Source organism: Phascolarctos cinereus, unplaced genomic scaffold, assembly GCF_003287225.1.
Source record: "Phascolarctos cinereus isolate Bilbo 61053 unplaced genomic scaffold, phaCin_HiC Scaffold_3;HRSCAF=262, whole genome shotgun sequence".
Classification (NCBI taxonomy): domain Eukaryota; kingdom Metazoa; phylum Chordata; class Mammalia; order Diprotodontia; family Phascolarctidae; genus Phascolarctos; species Phascolarctos cinereus.
In genome coordinates this window covers 227,909,467-227,929,095 of record NW_027555736.1, presented here as the reverse complement: position 1 = coordinate 227,929,095, position 19,629 = coordinate 227,909,467, and the positions used below count along the sequence as shown (strand labels likewise).

General features: G+C 39.1%; 1 protein-coding gene across 1 annotated transcript in view; it reads right to left on the bottom strand.

Moving 5' to 3' along the window:
- LTBP2 (latent transforming growth factor beta binding protein 2) overlaps positions 1–19,629 on the bottom strand; it is a 191,518-nt gene that overhangs the window by 52,562 nt on the left and 119,327 nt on the right. Inside the window, 1 exon segment of the mRNA XM_020986296.2 lies at positions 6,266–6,340. Within this exon segment, the coding sequence (XP_020841955.1) occupies positions 6,266–6,340 (75 nt within the window).

The following is a 19,629-nucleotide window of genomic DNA, read 5'->3' as shown; positions in this document are numbered from 1 at the left end:
GAGATGGAAATGGCAAATCACTCCAGTATCTTTGCCAAGAAAACTCCAAATGGATTCATGAAGAGTTGGACCTGACTGAAACAACAATAACAATATGGGGAGGAAATGATGCAGAAAGAAAATAGCCAACGTGGAAAAGATAATACTTATTACAATGGCCAGCACAGATCAACTGGGACAAATACCAATTTAGAAAATAATTGAATCATCCAAAGAATTGGAAAGAATGCAGAATCAAGTTGTAGACCTCAAAGATAGATCACAGTGCAGCAAGCTTAGGAATGCTGACATCTCAGAAAATGTAGAGAAAATAAAGACTCTAAATGCTAAATTCTAGGATGTCCACTAAAACATCCTAGAATCAGCCAAAACAAGCTGTGATATACACAGGGAAAAAATCCATAGGACTTTGACAAAGATGGATCCTGGATTCAGCACTAGTAGACACATTACAGTTGAACGGCAAAGAAAAACATCAAACTGTCAGAAGAAACACAGAAATTGCTTACCAAAAAACATTCATTATATCAGATTTCTCAAAAAGGACAAAGGACTATAAAAGACCTGGAATATAGCATAAACAAAATTAAAAAGCATGAATTTTTTTTATTATCTACCCAATAAAACTCAGTATTTCTTTTGAGGCAAGCAATACACATTTGAAAATCAAACAGTTTAAAAATTTGCAAAAAGACATATCCACTTCAAGGAAATCTTACAAAAATAGCTAAGTCTTTGGGCCCTTCAAAAGGACTTAAGACAATTCACACTTCTTAGATCAAGATAAATCATTTGCTAATGTAGCCCCTGTGTCAACCAAAGACAGACTAGGTTCAGTCCTGGAGACTTAACTGAAAATAGCATCATGGCTTGAGCCCCCACCCAGGAATCTACTCTCTGGAAACATTTGAATTCTACTTGTTTCTGGGTTATTCTAATTAGTTCATCAGTTAGCAACCAAGGCAGCCAGTGAAAGCAGAAACTTATTTATTACAAACAGATAAGAATATAAATGGAATCAGACCCAAGTCCAGCAGTCAGAAATACATTGCCAATAGCGATAAGAATAATCACGGCAAAGATGGAGGTGGAGCATCTTTGGGGAAGACTGAATTGGTATCATTTTTCCGTCTTGGTCCTCCTTGCTTCTTGCTTCCTGTGGGAGCATCATCCCTTCTGCATCCATTGCTCCTGCTTATCTGTACTGCCTGCCCATGCAGGTTGTCACAATTCCCATGGATCCTATCTTAAGCTCAGAAAGTCGGACAGTGGGTCCAATAGCCCATTCCTCCACTGCTGCCACTGCTGTCCTTTCCCTCCCAGATGAATTTCCTTAGCCACTGGCCTATGGTTTGCCTTCTTCCAAGAGCTCTCTGTCTGTTTGCTACCTTTCTTCTATTCATCTTTAGCCTATAACGTTCTGGGAAATAATCTCTGTAAAATGAGTAGGTTGAACTAGATGGTCACTGAGGGCCTTTCCAACTCTATCTTTTTTCTTTCTGTTTTTTCTTTGAAACAATCAAGGTTGGGTGACTTGTCCAGGGTCACACAGCTAGCCTAGATTTGAATTCAGGTCCTCCTGACTTTCAGGGCAGTGCTGTATCCACTGCACCACCTAGCTGCCCCATGATCTTTTTTCTATTATCATCCTTCTTCCCCTGGCTTCTTCCTACCCTTGCAGGCTCCTTATACCTTAGTCCTCTCCACATGCTCTGTGATCTGGTGACAGTAGCCTCCTTACTATTCCTCACCCATCTCTCAACTCCAGTCATTTTCACCATCTCCCATGACCAGAACTCCCTCTCCCTCCTCATCTCCACTTCCTTCCTAACTTCCTTCGAGTCTCAGCTAAATTCCCACCTTCTATAAAAGCCTTTCCCAGTCCTTTTTACTCTTAATATCTTCCCTCTGAGACGACTCCCAATTTGTCCTGTATAGATCTTGTTTATACATAGTTGTTTGCATGTTGTCTCCTCCCCCACTTCTTGGACTGTGAGCTCTTTGAGATCAGGGACTGACCTTCCCCCCCCACTTTTTTTGTATCCCCAGCACTTAGCATAGTGTCTGCTACATGCTGTTCAGTTTTTTTTTCAGTTGTGTTCAACTCTTCATGACCCCATTTGGGGTTTTCTTGGCAAAGATACTGGATTAGTTTGTCATTTCCTTCTCCAGCTCATTTTACAGATGAGGAAACTGAGGCAAAGAGGGTTAAGTGACTTATCCAAGGTCACACAGCTTCTATGTGTCTGAGGACAGATTTGAACTCAAGAAGATGAGCTTTCTGACTCCAGGCCAGCACTCTATCCACTGTACCACCCAGCTGCACATAGTAGGTGCTTAATAAATGCTCGCTGACTGCAACACTCACATATTTGTGTTCCTACCAAACTATTTGAATTTGACTGATAAGAATCCTGTCCTTGCAAGGAGCTTCTCCACCAACTCCTCTTATTTCAAAGAGAAACCATTTCCTTTCATCACTACCCTAACAATATGAGAGAAACAGAGTGGGGGAAAAGGGAAAGGACATAAGGAGAGAAAATAATGGGAGCAAAGTAATCCTAGAGTAAAGCTTCTGTATTTGATAAAGGGGAGGTTCAAGATGAAGATATCTATCTAGTCACCAAAACAGGATGGAAGAATTGAAGGGTAATTTGTCTGTTTGCTTGTTTGTTTGTTTGTTTGTTTGTTTTAGAAAGGCAGTGTGGCACAGTAGAAAGAGCGCCAAAAGCTTTGCCTCTTCTTATGTGACCTTGGGCTTCAGTCTCTTCATCTGTAAAAGTGAAGGTGTGGGCCAACATGTTCCCTGAAATTGCTTCCAGCTCTAAATCTATAATCCCATTCAATGGTCCAAACTGAGATTAGCAGAACTGGATTCACATCCTCACACTGGCTACAACTATACATTAAAAAACAACAGCAAATCAGAGTTAGCAGAACCTCATATGGAAATGAAAAGAGACAGATCAAATTAATTTCTTCTTTTATTTTCTTTTCCTTTTCCTTTTCCTTTTCCTTTTTCTTTTTCTTTTTCTTTTTTTTTTGGCAAGGCAATTGGGGTTAAGTGACTTGCCCAGGGGTCACACAGCCAGTCTTCTTTCATTTTCTGTTCACTTTCTCGGTTTTACTTTGTTGAATGTTAAAGGTTCCATGCAATATTTTGTTGTTTATTTTGTATTTTATTTGGCTGTCTTTGTTGTTGGTGGCTTTTGACTTCATTACAAACTTTTTAAAAAATAAAGATGCTCTACCTCTCTTGAAATATACCAACCCTCCGTTCCCCACCCCACCCCCACTCAAATCAGGATTTTGATTATGGCTGTGATGCCAATATATGGGACTCAAATTTGCATGGGAGTCTACTGCTAATGTCATGCACTTAGCATCTCTCCAGGAGAAGAGCCAGAAATATCCACCCTGCACTTCAGGGTACGTCCGTGAGGTCAGGACCAGTCCACACTTGGTGTTGCTGCCTTGGTTCTGGAAAAGAACTCAAGCCAGCCTCTAATGTAAAGCAGCCTCTTGGCACCTCTCTCTCTCAGACTCTATTTCCCAGCTCCACAGCCAGCAGAGGGGGTCTCAAATGCTTCATGCTGAACAGGGACCTGGTTTCTATCAGTCCTGGTGCCTTTGCCAGGCACTACCAAGTGGGGACTGTTTACTTTCCTGCGCAGCGGCAGATCTGGGGTCTCAGACAAAGCCCTAGGGGTTAGTGATCCAGATCTTACATGTGCCCAAGAAATCTCTCTCTCCTGGCCACTAAGGCCAAGGTAAGAGTGCCAACCCTGTGGGGAGGCGGAGACGGAGCCAGGGATAAACCCACAGTGCCAAAGTCTCCAGCCTGCTTTGGATTTTAGTGACTGTGAAAGCATTGCACGCTCAGTGTTTTGACAGGTTAGCCATGCCATTCTTGAGGAGCATCTACTGTGCCTGCACTGAACCTGTCCATTCAGCTACTTCCCTGGCTTCCCCCACACTGGCCTTTCTTAGCTGACAAGAAGACAGGACCCTGGATAGAGTTCCCTGTCACAGCTAGCTTTGCCTTGTCTAGGAAAACCAAGTCAGATCTTTAGAGGCTTAGCAGTCTGCGACAGACCTAGTCACACTCAGGATGAGGTCTCTGTTTTGCTACTATTTCTCCATTCCTTGATTTCACAGTCAGCATGTCAGTGGTATAATTTAGATAGAAAGATATGACAGCTGACATTGATATACCTTCTTAAGTTTTACAAAGCTCTTATTTTTGTACAGGTGTGTGCATGCATATGTGTGTGTGTATGTACATACACATGCATAACACCCTCTTGGGTTATATCAAGAGAGGTATACTATCTAGGACCAGTGGAATGATGGTTCAGCTGTACTCTGCTGCCCTAGTCAGGTCACATTTAGAATATTGTGTGGGGCAGCTAGGTGATGCAGTGGATACAGCACTAGGCCTAGAGTCAGAAAGACCTAAGTTCAAATCCAACCTCAGATACTTACCAACTGGGTGGCCCTGGGCAAGTCACTTAACCCTGTTTGCCTCAGTTTCCTCATCAGTCAAATACCACTCCAGTATTATTGCCAAGAAAATCCCAAATGGGATCATGACTGAAAAATGACTGAATAACAACACTTTGCTTCCCTGGTCAGATCACATCTAGAATATTGTATTTACTTTGGGATAGCACATTTTAGGAAGGATGTTGAAAGCTGGAGAGTGTGCAGAGGAGGGTCACCTGAATGTTAGAAGTCCTTAATATCATGTCATATGAAATAAATTGAAGCTATTAGGAAAGAGAAGACTTGGGGTTAGATTTTCTCTGTTTGGCACAAGAGGGAAAAACTAGGAGTAATGGGGAGAAGTTACAAAGAGGTAAATTCAAGATTGGGAGGAAAAATGCCTAACAATTTAGGCTGTCTCTGAAAAGGGGAGATGAGTTCCCACCAGGACATTGAGCAACAGCTAAATGACTACCAAGTGAAGATGTTGCAATGAATATGTGTAGATTGTGTTTGACACCCTCCAAGGTCCTTTTCAAAGCTGAGATTCTGTGATTTTGATTCTTGGCAATCATGTTTCCATCTAGGGCTTCTTTGAGATGATTATCCCACCCAGGTTACAAATCCTTTTTGCCAATTACTTTTCTTTTTTTTAATCTTCCTTTTTCTGTGATCATTTATTTTTTTAAAAATTCATTAAATATTTCCCAATTACAGTTCAAAAAATTTTAACATTCATTTTTTTTTAAAACTTAGAGTTCCAAATTCTTTCCCTCCCTCCCCCACTCATTGAGAAGGCAAGCAATATGACATTAATTTTACATGTGAGGTCACGCAAAACATAGCCAATTACTTTTCTATAGGAAAACAACTAATAGAATTCTCTGTACCCATTTTCCCTAAAGACATATCCTACTATATACTTTTCACATGAAGTCATTCAAACATGAACCACCAGGGTACCTCCCACCAGCCCATCCAATCTCTCAAGTTCTTGCTATAGTCTCTTGGAATGACACTATTTTCTAGATATGATCAGGTCTCTTTATTTTGTTCCCACATAAGCCTTCATCCATTCCAGATGTCTAACTCTAATTTTTCTTGGACCAGGCTCATTTGCAGAGTCTCCAACAGGGTAGAGAGAGTAAGGGAGGGCAAGAACTGGCTTTTAATAAGAGGACTGGATCCATCCAAAAGGATAGGGGAAGGTCTTAGTATTTGTCCCATCAGCTATAGACCAGGGGATAATGGAAAGAATGACCTAAGCAACCATGTTTGGTTCCTTGGCAGTCAGAGTAGAAAGCTTCTTTCTTATTTATTTATCTTCATTGGGGACTCAAAAGTCTAGATTCAGAAAGCCCAGTCCATGGATAGATAGGGAATGACTAAATCTGGTTGACTAAGGTGTACTTGTCAGGTTCTTGGGAAAAGTAATTTAGCAGACACCCTGTCCAATTGGTGCTTCCAAACCCTGTCCTTTTTCCTGAATATTCCAACTTTAGCCTTAGGCGGGTTCATTCTTCCATTCTTCAGTGGTATCCCCTGCATTCCTCTTAACTGCTTTCCTCCAATCCATGACCAGTGTTCCATCATAACACCACACTGCCCCAAAGCAATTGTGGTTTGGGGAGCAACACCTGAAGTCTTCCAATCACTAGGGAGTGCATCATGATATATCAATGTGGAGATGAGGTCAATGTGTCTACACTATCAGCTCTTAACAGTCTTCCTCTTTTTACACCCCTTCTTACTACAACCTAGAATTCCAGTTCATTCTTACCTTGACAGTGAGTGTGATTCAGTCTCTTGTATCCTTGGGGACATTCCACTTGACCATTTTCAATCACTGGAAAAGCTGGGGAGCAAGAAAATAGGCTTAATCAAGAATATTCAACATTGAATTCATGTTAAACATCTGTTGTCATACATACTCGTCTGTCTCTAAGACACTGTTTCTCTCCTGAGCTTTAGTCCCACATGTCTGACTGCTGGACATCTCCACCTGCTAGATATCTCCAATTCAATATATGAAAAATTGAATTCATTATGCGTCCTTCTAAACTACAAGTTTTTAACCTGGGGTCTGAACATCATAGGTTGTTTTTTGTGTGAGGCAATTGGGGTTAAGTGACTTACCCAGGGTCACAAAGCTAGTAAGTGTCAAGTGTCTGGTCTGAGACCAGATTTGAACTCAGGTCCTCCTGGCTCCAGGGCTGGTGCTCTATCCACTGTGCCACCTAGCTGCCCTTATCATAGGTTTTAAAATATTTTGGTAACTATATTTCAATATAATGTATTTCCTTTGTAATTCCATATATTTTGTTTTATGCATTTAAAAGCATGCATCCTTAAGAAGGGATCTGTAGGCTTCCAAAAAGGTCCGCATAAAAGTTAGGAACACTGCCCAAAGCTCTCCTCTTCTCCTAACTTCTCTAGTTCTGTTGAGAGTTTCCCTATCCTTCCAGTCACCCAGGTTTACAACCTCAGATTCATCTTCAACTCTTCACTCACCCTCAACCTCCCCCTACGTCATATCCAGTCAACTACCAAGACTTGTCAGTTCCCCCTCAATATCTCTTGCACCTATTTCCTTCTCTTTGTGCACATCACAACCACCTTAATTCAGGTCCTCATCACCACTCACCTGCATGGAACTGTAGAAAGAGCATTGTCTCAGGGGGCAGACGGCTTAGGTTTAATTCCTAGCTCTGACATTTATTATCTGGGAGAGTCATTTAGCTTCCCTGGGTCTCAGTTTCCTCCACTGTAAAATGTGGAGGTTGGATTAGATGTCTTTGAGGAGCATTCTGGATCTACGACCCTATGACTCTTTCAATAGTCTCCTAATTGGTCTCCCTGCAATCAGTTTCTCAGTGCTCCAACATCCTCCATCTATCTGCCAAATTAATGTTCCTAAATCACAGATCTGACCATGTATGCTCTGCTCAAAGAAATTCAATTACTCCATAACCTCCGGGTTAAACAATAAACTCTTTTGTTTGGTTTTTAAAGACTTTTCCAATCTGGTTTCAGCCTAGGCTGTCTATGCATTACTCCCTTTCACGATCTCTACATTCCAACCAATTCTGAGGTACCACCTTACATCTATCAGAAATAACAAATGCTGGCGGGTTTGAGGGAAAAATAGGTACACTAATGAACTGTTGGTGGAGATGTGAACTGACCCAACCATTCTGGAGAGCTATTTGAAACTATGTCCAAAGGGCTATAAAACTGTGTACCCTTTGAACCAGCAATAGCATTACTAGGTCTGTATCCCAAAGAGATCAAAGAAAAAGGAAAAGGACTTATATGTATACATTTTTTAAATAGTAGCTCTTTTTGCAGTGGCAAACAATTGGAAACTGAGAAGATGCAAAGTGAAGTGAGAAGAACCAGGAAATAATTGTACACAGTTACAGCAATGTTATCATGATAATCAACTGTGAAAGATTTGGCTACTCTGATCAATACAATGATACAAGGCAATTCCAAAGGACTCATGGTTTAAAAATGCTGTCTACCTCCATAGAGAGAACTGATGCAAATTGAAGTATAATATTCTCATTTTCTTTCTTTTCTTTTCTTTTTTTTTGCTTTTTTTGGGGGGGGAATAGGGATAATATGGAAAGATGATTTGCATCATTTTACATGTATAATAGATATCATATTGCTTGCCTTATCAATGGGTGGGGGAAGGACGGAGGAAGAGAATTTGGAACTAAAATTTTTGGAACTAAAAATTTTAAAGGAAAAGAATGTCTAAAAAATAATATTTTAAAAAAAGAGTCTGTTGTATATTGAGCAGTGTCCTAGGAGAGATACTGAGTTCAGATAAGATAGGATCCCTACCTTACGGAGTTTACATTCTACAAAGGGAATAAGACAGAAATAGATAACTATAATACATAATATTATATGATAAGTATATCAGAAAAATGCAGAAGTATTTAATACTTATTGTATATAATATTGTAAGTAAAATTGTATAACAAAATATAATATTGTATGTAATAAGTATGTTAGAAAAATACAGAATAAAGTTCTATGGGAGTCTAATGGGAAAGATCATTACCAACATGGGAGAACAGAGGTAGCATTTGAGTTGAATTATAAAGAATGAATAGGAATTCTGGGAGAGGCAGTGTGGTATAATGGTTAGAGGGCTGGTATCAAAATCAGGAAGATTAAGTCTATGCTCTGTCACACCTGGCTTTGTGACCCTGGGCAAGTGATGTAACCTCTCCAATTTGAAGTTGTTGACTTGAATACTAATGAAATCACAAATCTATAAATCAGCCCTAAAAAGAATTTAGCCAGCAAAGACAGGAGAAAAGGGCATTCCATGCATAGGAAACCATATGAGCAAAGACACAGAGACAAGCTATGTTCAGGATGTGGTCCTAGTTGGCAGGAGAATAAGGTATGCGTAGGGGAATAATATGAGATTAGGCTTGACAGGTAGAGTGGCATCAGATTGTGGAGGGTCTTGAATTCCAATCAAAGAAGTTTTCACCATAGCAATACGGAGCCATTAAAGATACTGCATGAAAGGGTGAGAGGACAAGAGCTATACATAAGAAAGATGAGTCTGGTAGTACTATGGAGGACAGATTAGAGAGAGGAGAGAACGGAAGCATAAAAACCCATGTTGTAGAGGTTCTTGTAGGAGTCCTTGTTAGGAAACTCAGCTGTTGGTTTGGTTTCTTTTGGTTTTGGTTTTGGTTTTCTGAGTGAAGGGGACACCACTCCAACAGTTCTGGTATGCTGGCAGGTTAAAGAACAAGGAAAATCTCAAGGAATGTGGTTTGCTGTTTCCCTCCTTGCTTGCCTGAATTATTTCTTCACACAAGGACAGGATCTCACCTTTCTCCCCATCTCAGACTTCTCACTCCCAGCTGTAAGCTGTCACTACTTCTATCTCTTACCCAATTTTACCTTGGCTGCAATTCTGTCCAATGTTTTCACCACTTCTCTCAGTTGCTGTCATGGCTTCTCACCAAGTTCCCCAACTCTCACACTTACAGATCTCATCACCTGATCTTTCTAGTTCCTTCTCTTAGTTCTCAAGTCAGCTTCCAGGGAGGTCCATCTAAGTCACCAGACCTTCCTCTGTTCTTTCTCTCTTTGGCTTTGTGATGCTGCCTCCTTCTAGGACAAGGAAGAAAGAAGCATATATGGATCACTATTTATTTTCTACTTGAGCATGAAAGAGTGCTGGTCTGAACCTTGTATGAAGGGATTGTCACCCTCACCTACCAGGATGATTACACTCTCAATAAAAAGGCTGAGTGGATTTGGGGAATGGAAAAGGCAGAGCAGGAGTAAAACAAACAAACAAACAAATAAATAAATACAGTTAAATCTCAATTATCCAAGCTAATGGAAAGGAAAAGGGGTAGGGCTAATTCCAAATAATGAATAATTGAAAAGATCTTTCTATTTGGCTTTAAGATACAATAAGAAAAGTTCACTCAGGAATGTACATATCAAAGCTCATCCCTCAATGATAACTGAATCCTTATTGCAGATAATATCAATATTTGCCCTTACTTTCACCTGACTCCCTCCAAAACTTTTAAGCTTGCTACTGCAGCACAGGAACTATTCTCAGTGGTTAATTTATTCTTGTTAGGGAAAGGGGCTTGATATTCCAGTTATGGAAAGAGCTATGAATATACAGCTCTGCTTTAGGAGAAGAAAGAAACGAATGACCAAACATTGCTTGGAGAACACACATTAATAGAATAACAGAGTTTTAGAGTTAGAAGATCACCTAAACAAACACCACTGGTTTATAGCTGAGGAGATGGAGTCCCAGGAAGATGAAGTAATTTACTCAAAGTCTCACGGCTAGTTAGTGGCAGGGACCTAGAATTCCAACCAGTGATCTCTCCACTACACCATGATGTCTTTCAGTGGTATTACTGACAGAATCTTCTCAAGGCAGTGTACACATACATACATACACATATATATACATATATTATTAATATATAACACAAAATGTGTTATACTATATAACACTATATTTTATAGTATAATATATTTATACATATATATATTTGTGTGTATTATATATCAATAAGTAGAATATCAATAGTAATCAAACTGGATTTGAGATTTTAATAGGAGCTCATATTAGTGAAGCATTTAATAAGCACTTACTATATGCAAAGCGCTATGCTAAGTGCTGGGAATATAAATAGAAAAGTGAGACAAGCCCTGGTCTCAAGATTCTCCCATTCTGATGCAGGAGACAACACATATGGAAGGTTTGAGCTACAAGTCAGAAAGAAAGGTCCTCTGACCCTTAGGATGCATTGGAAAAGGAGATTTCGATGGCTTTTCTTTAATGTCAAAGTCATACAGAAAGTAGAAGGGCTTGGGGAATAGGTCCTTTCATTCTGACTTCATAGATGGGACAAAAGGTTGCTAGGCAGGATGGAGGAAATAATTCAAGAAGAATACCAGTAAAGAAAAGATTTTAAAGAGGTGGAGAGGAATTAGAAACAGGATCAGGAAATTAGTGAGTATAAGAATGTAACACAGCCAGGCATGGTGGTATAGCATGGCAATCCTAGCTCCCAGGGAGGCTAACAGCAGTATATCTCTTCAGTGTGGGAATTCTGAGCTGCACTGGGCTAAGCCAATTAGGTGAGTGAGACATCAGTATAGTGAACCCCGAGGAGAAGCGGGCTGCCGGGTTGCCTAGGAAGGGCCAAACTGACCCAAACTGGAAATGGAGCAAATCGAACTTCCCAGGAAAATCAGTAGTGGGAATAGATAATAAGTAGCCCTTGCACTTCCAGCCTGGGAGAGATAGGGAGAGCAGGTCTTTAAGAAAAAGAGAAAGAGGGTGGAGAAAAGGCAGGGACTCACCTATGCACTCCCAAATTCCCCTCCAAACCACTTTAAAATAATGCCTCAAATTGATTTCTGGAGTGGCAGAACCAACTAAAACTCGGGGTGGAACAATTTCCCAGCCCAAGACAACTTCAGAGGTAGGCAGGAAAGGTCTGTTTCAGCAAGGTAGTGGTCAGATCCCCCCCCACAGCCCAGTCAGCATCAGAGTACCAGTAGCAGGCCTTGGAGGCAGTTCATCAGCTGCAGCAGTAACTTCTAGAGCTCTCAAAACATAAACAGCAAGGGGGTCGTATAACTGGTCAGAAGGAAATTACAGGGGACCCTTCGTTGACATTCAGTGTAGGACTATGTGACATTGCCCATGTGCAGTGCCATGTCACAGTGCCAGAGCTAAGGGGAGCACTAGCTCACGAGAGTTTGAGACCACAGAGGTGCAAAGGCCCTGATTACAGTTCCAGGGAGGAAAAGAGGGCTTATGGTCACTCATAGACCAAAGCTCAGGCTAGGAGAGCAGTGACCGCATCTCTCCTTAGATCACACCTCCTTGGAAGAACTGAAAACTTGCAGATCCCTAGAAAAAGCTCTGAAAACATTAGCACAAAAAACCTGAGGCTAGGAATAGTGCCCCCCCCACCCTGGGAACACAGCCCAACTTTAATATGAAGATAAAAAAAAGTCAAGAAATTAGCAAAAAAAAAAAAACCAACATAGAAAGTTACTATGGTGACAGGAAAGATCAAGCCACAAACTCAGAAGGAGACAATGAAGACAAAATAGTCATATGCAGCGCTTCAAAGAAAAATGTGAATTGGTCACAGGCCCAAAAAGAATTCCTAGGAGAGCTGAAAAAAGATTTTAACTCTCAAATGAGAGATATAGAAGAAAAAATGGGGAGGGGATGAGAGTGATGCAAGAAAATTATGAAAAGAGAGTCAACAATTTGATAAAGGAGGCACAAAAAATACTAAAAAAAAAAAAGCAACACCTTAAAAAAACAGAATTGTCCAAATGGTAAAAGAGGCACAAAAATGCATTGAAGAAAATAATTCCTCAAAAATTAGAATTGGGCAAATGGAAGCTAATGACTCCATGAGACATCCAGAAACAATAAAACAAAACCAAAAGAACAAAAAATAGAAGAAAATGTGGACTGTATCATCTGAAAAATGACTGACCTGGAAAAAAGATCAAGGAGAGCTAATTTAAGAATTATTGAACTTGAAAGCCATAATTAAAAAAAAGGGCTTAGATATCATCTTTCAAGAAATTATCAAGGAAAACTGCCTAGACATCCCAAAATCAGAGGGTAAAATAAAAATTGAAAGAATTCACTCATCATCTTCTGAAGGAGATGAAAACTCCTAGGAATATTATAGCCAAATTCCAGAGCTCCCAGGTCAAAGAAAAATATTGCAAACTGTCAGAAAAAAAAATACTATTCAAATATTGTGGAGCCACAGTCAACATTTAGCAGCTTCTACACTAAAGGACTGGAAGGCTTGTAATGTGATATTCCAGAAAGCAAAAGAGCTAGGATTACAACCAAGAATAACTTACCCAGAAAAACTGAGTATAATCCTTCGAGGGCAGGAAAGGGATGGATATTCAACGAAATAGAGGACTTTCAAGCATTACTGAAGAAAAAAACAGAACTAAATAGAAAAACTGACTTTCAAATGCAAAACTCAAGAGAAGCATAAAGAAGGTAAACATGAAAGAGAAATTATAAGGGATTCAATAAGGCTAAACTGTTTACATTCCTATATGGCAAGATGATACTTGTAACTCCTAAGAACTTTGTCATTATTAGGACAGTTAGAAGGAGTATCCATAGATGTAGGACATAGGTATGAATTGATTATGATAGGATGATTTAAAAATAAAATAAAGGAGTTGAGAAAGAGGGATACACTGAAATATGGGGGAGGGAGAGGTAAAATGGGGCAAATAATCTCGTATAAAATAAACATGAAAGGAAGAGCTTTTACAGTGGAGGGAGTGGCAGGTAATGCTTGAATCTTACTCTCATTGGAATTGTCCCAAAGAGGCAATAACATACTCACTCAGTTGTGTATAGAAATCTATCTTGCCCTACAGGAAAGTAGGAGGTGAGGGGGATAAGAGAAGACTGGCTGATAGAAAAGAGGGTTGTTGAGGGGAGGTAGTGCTCAGAAACAAAATAGACTTATGAGGAGGGACAGGGTAGAAGGAGAGAGAGAGAGAGAGAGAGAGAGAGAGAGAGAGAGAGAGAGAGAGAGAGAGAGAGAAGGAGAGAGAGAGAGAGAGAGAGAGAGAGAAAGAGAGAGAGAGAGAGAGAGAAAGAGAGAGAGAGAGAGAGAGAAAGAGAGAGAGAGAGAGAGAGAGAGAGAGAGAGAGAGAGAGAGAGAGAGAGAGAGAGAGAAGGAAGGATAAACAGGGGGAATAATAGGATGGAGAGTAATACATAGTTAGTAATCATAACTATGAATGTGAATGGAAAGAACTTACCCATAAAATGGAAGTAGATAGCAGAATAGATTAAAAATCAGAATCAGACAATACGTTGTTTAACAAGAAACACACTTGAAACAGAGTGACACACAGCAAAGATAGCCAGCATGATCTCAGATAAGGGAAAAATAAATCTAATTAAAAGAGATAAGTAGGAAAACTACATTTTACTAAAAGGTATCATAGACAGTGAAGTAATATCAAAATGAAACATATATGCACCAAATGGCATAGCATCCAAAGTCTTAAAAGAAAAATTAAATGAGTTATAGGAAGAAATAGACAACAGAACTATACTACTAAGGGACCTCAACTTTCCCATCTCAGAACTGATAAATGTAACCCAAAAATAAACAAGAAGTTAATATGAATAAAATTTTAGAAACATTAGCTATGACAGACCTCTGAGAAAACTGAATGGGAATAGAAAGGAATATATCTTTTTCTCAGTGGTACATGGCACCCACACAAAAATTGAGGGCATATGAAAACCTCACAAACAAATGCAAAAAGAGAAATAGTAAATGGATTCTTTTCAGAACATAAGACAATAAAAATTACATTCAATAAAAAGGCCATGGAAACAGATTAAAAATTAATTGGAAACTAATTTAATTTTAAAGAATGAGTGGGTCAAAGAACAAATCATAGAAACAATAAGTAATTTCATTAAAGAGAATGCCAACAATGAGACAACATGCTAAAATTTATGGGATGCAGCCAAAACAGTACTTAGGGGAGAATTTTATATCTCTAAACACTTAACATCAATAAAACAGAGAAAGAGCAGATCAATGAATTGGGCATGCAACTAAAAAAAAAAAACTAGAAAAAGTTGAAAATCCCCAATTAAACACCAAGTTAGAAATCCTAAAAAATCAAAGCAGAGATTAATAAAATTTAAAGAAAGTAAACCATTGAATTAATCAACAAAACTAGGAGTTGGTTTTATAAAAAAAAACAATAAAATAGGTAAGTCATTGGTTAATTTGAAGAAAGAAAGAAAACCAAATCACCAATGCCAAATATGTAAAAGGTAAATTCATTGCCAGTGAAGATGAAATTAAAGCAAGTGTTAGGAGCTATTTTACCCAATTATATGCCAATAAATCTGACAATCTAAGTGAAGTGGATGAATAGTTACAAAAATATAAATTGCCAGACTAACAGATGAGGAGATAGAATGCTTAAATAATCCCATCTTAAAAAAACAAAGAAATTAAACAAGTCACAAATAAGCTCCCTCAGAAAAAATCCCCAGGACAGATGAATTCATAATGAATTCTACTAAACATTTAAAGAACAATTAATTCCAAGGTTATATAAACTATTTGGGAAAGTAGGTAAAGACAGAGTCCTACCAAATTCCTTTTATGACATAAATATGGTGCTGATACCTAACCAGGAAGAGCAAAAACAGAGAAAGAAAACCATAGACCAATTTCCTTAGAGAATATTGATGCAAACTTTTAAAATAAAATACTAGCAAGGACATTACAGCAATATATCACAATGATCATATACTATGACCAGATGAGATTTAAATCAGGAATGCAGGGTTGGTTCAATATTAGGAAAACAGCATAATTGACCATATCAATAACAACAATGCAAAAATCATATGATTATTTCAACAGATGCAGAAAAATCTTTTGACAAAATACAATTTCTGTTAAAAATACTGGAAAGCATAAGAATAAATGTAGCTTTCTTAAAGTGATAAGTAGTATCTATCTAAAACTATCAGCAAGCATTATCTATAACTGGGATAGGCTAGAAGCCTTCCCAATAAGACCAGAGATGAAGAAAGGAATGTCCATTATCACCACCATTATTCAATGATGTACTAGAAATGCTAGCTATAGCAATTAGAGAAGAAAAAGCAATGGAAGGAATTAAAATAAGCATTGAAGAAACAACACTCTTTGCAGATAACATGATGGCATACTTAGAGAATCCTAGAGAATCAACTAAAAAGCTAGTGGAAATAATTAACAACTTTAGCAAAGTTGTAGGATATAAAATAAATCCACATAAATCATCTGTGTTTCTGCATACTATCAACAAAACTCAGTAAGAAGAGATAGAAAGAGAAATTCCATTTAAAATAACTGTAGACAAAAACTTGAGAGTCTACCTGTCGAGACACCTAGAACAATATGAACAAAATTACAAAACTTTTTTTATACAAATAAAATCAGATCTAAATAATTGGAAAAATATTAATTGCCCATAGATAGGCAGAGCCAATATAATAAAAATGGCAATTCTACTTAATTTATTTATTCAGTGTCATATCAACCAAACTGCCAAAAAATTATTTAATGGGCTTGGAGGGGTTGTAGGAAGATAGGAACATAAGTGCATTGTTGGTGGAGCTGTGAATCAATATAACTATTTTGAGAATCAGATGGAATTATGCATACAAGGTGACTAAAATGTTCATACCAAAAGAATCCAGAAATTCCATTATTATTCTTATACCCCAGGGAGGCCATTGATAAGAAGAAAAGTTCTCATATATAACAAAATGTTTATAGCAGCACTATTCTGTGATAACAAAGAATTAGAAACAAAGTAAATGCGCATCAATTGGGGAATGGCTAAACAAATTTTCATACATGTATATAATTGAATATTATCGTGCTAGCTGCAGAAGTGGCTAAGGTGGGTCCAGTGGACAGAATACTGGGCTTAAAGCCAAGAAGACCTGAGTTCAAATTCAGCCTCAGACACAATAGCTATGTGATCCTAAGCAAGCCATCTTACCTCTCTCAAGTTCACTTTCCTCAACTGTAAAATGGGGATAATAATATTGCCTACCTCCTGGGGCTGTTGTGAAGACCAAATGAGTTAATATTTGTAAAGTACTTAGAATAGTGCCTGATATATAGTAGGTATTTAATAAATGTTTTTCCCCTCCCCCTTTCCCCTTGTGCCGCAAGAAGTGATGAATGTAATGAATGCAGTGAAGCATGGAAAGGTCTACATGAACTGATGTAGAATGAGGTAAGCAGAAACATGAAGACAATAGACACAGGTAATACAACAGCATAAATGGAAAGCACAATCGCACACACATTATCAAAAGGGAATGTTGCAAACTTCCAAAGACAAGATGTTAGAAGACACTCTCCCCTCATCCCTTCTCAGAGGTGGAAGGCCCACAAATGTGGCACCTATTTTCAGACTTTATTTATCACTTTTGCAGATTTTTTTTCTTTTCCTTTTTTTTGTCTTAAGATGCTATTCGTTATAATACAGGGGGAGGGATACCGTAGATAACTATGATGCATTAAGAAAAACTTTTTTTTTTAGTGAGCTGTTATCAGAACAGGATTTATTTCTCTGAACCATAGTTTAAGGTACCAGAATGACAGGCTATTAGCTAGGGATTGAATGACTCTCCTGAGGACTTGGAAGAATACAGTTGGCCAGAAACATGCAAATTTGATCAAGAAGAGAGGGAGGGATGCCATAAATCCAGATATCACAACGGAAAAAGAACAAACACTAACTCACAGCTATGTGAGCACTTCATAATTTACAAAGTGCTCTTCTAACAATAACCCTGTGAGACTGAGCAAATCTTATCCTCCCCCTGTTACAAGTGAGGAAATGAAGGCCAAGAGAGGTTAAGGAACTTGTCTACAGTCACAAAACTAGTCAAGTTCCAGAGCCAGGACGCAAAGCCAGGTTTCTTTGCGTCCAAGTACAGGCCTCTTTCCAGCACACTCTGCTCCCTCCCAACAGTCATAGAGGAGATGCCCAGTAGTTCAGAGAAAATAAGTGCATAGGATTGGGAACAAGACTTATGGCCTCAGATGCCTGTACATTAATGAGAATATATTAACATGCACATTAACGCACATGTATACCACTACATTAATATGTATATGATAAGATGCTAACATGTGTTATTAATATGCATGTGACTGTACACTAATATGCTTAAGAGAACAATTGGCCTTGAGATTTTATTTTCATTTTATTTATTTGTTTATTTTGGCTAGGCAATGGGGTTAAGTGACTTGCCCGGGGTCACACAGCTAGTAAGTATTATGTATGTGAGGCCAGATTTGAACTCAGGTCCCCCTGAATCCAGGTCCGGTGCTCTATCCACTGTGCCACCTAGCTGCCCCTCTTGGCCTTGAGATTTTAATAGAAGGAAATAAATGCCGTATCCTAGGTAAGGCTTGATGGGATGTGCTGAATATTTGTCACATGGCAGTGGAAGGATCTCTCCAGTTGGACTGGTTCTTCTGTAGCATATAGAAATAGTACTGGCCTATGAAGCAGGAGAACTCAGTTCTGGACCCAGATCTGTTATCTAGGAACAGCCTTGCTATGTTGTCTTGCGTAAGTCTCCATTTCCTTATCTGTGCAAAGAAGGGATACGACCAATCAATGGTCATACAACAACTATAGAACAAAAAAAGTTACGCCCCTTTCCTCACATTAGATTGGGGCAGCTAGGTGGTACAGTGGATAGAGCGCCAGGTCTGGATTCAGGAATACTCATCTTCCTGAGGTCAAATTTGGCCTCAGACACTCACTAGCTCGTGTGACCCTCGGCAAGTCACTTAACCCTGTTTGTCTCGGTTTCCTCATCTGTAAAATGAGTTGGAGAAGGAAATGGCAAACCACCCCAGTATCTTTGCCAAGAAAACCCCAGATGGAGGTCCCTAAGAGTTGGACACAACTGAAATAACTGAATATAATGACATTGGGTACCATTAGAGTAAGGAAGCAATCCTATGCATGAGTAATCCATGATGATTACTTCTAAGTGGGTAACGGTGCCATACTTAAATACTCCTTTGCATCCATGACAACGGCAGAATGGGCAGATGGCAGCCTACTCATGCCTTCTCCTCCTATGCAACTCTTGACCATGTTCTTTCATACATCTTCCAAAGAAGTTCTGTCTAGAACATTGGAGTGTGTTTTCTACTGAGTTTTCTACTATTCCCTGGATACCAGAACAACACTTGGACTGCCTGTGCCCATGACATGACTGACATATTTCCTCTTCCTGAATGGTCCCTTTTTGTGGCAGTTAACTCTTCCTGAACTTTCACTCTCTCACTTTCTACAGCTTTCCTGCCTTCCATTCCTTATGGCTTCCTATAGCTCCCTGCCTTCCATCTCCATGCTTATTTCTCTTCTCATCTGGAGCTGGGCTCCTCTTAAAGTCCCTTTTCCTGGACTCACTGAACTGACTTTTAAAGATCACCCTGAGGCATGGCTTATAATTCTTTTTCTTATGTTGCTTCCTTTCCGACTCCCCCAAGACGCTAATTTGTGCCTCATTATGGGATCACCTGGGGACACTTCTCTTACAGCTAGCTCACTGCCTTCTTGTTCTCCTTTTTCTGATATTAGGTCCCAGATTACAAAGACTACTCCATTACATTCATAAACCAATGCAGAAATCCACAGACACGAGTAAGGCAACAACATCTACAGCACTTGGGTTAGGTAGGATAAAAGGAGATAGAGACAGAAGTGAGCTTAATATGTGATTATACCATATACCACTAGGACGGAGGGAGAAGATAGATTATGAGTTTCTGACACATCACAAAACTAGCAGGGATGGGGTAGCTAGGTGGCGCAGTGGATACAGCGCTGGCCTTGGAGTCAGGAGGACCTGAGTTTTAGCTGTGTGACCCCTACGGCAAGTCACTTAACCCCAATTGCTTCAAATACAAAAATAGAAAAGAAAATTAGCAGAGATGCAAAATAGGTGGAGGACTTGGATTCCCCAAACACATAATATAAATC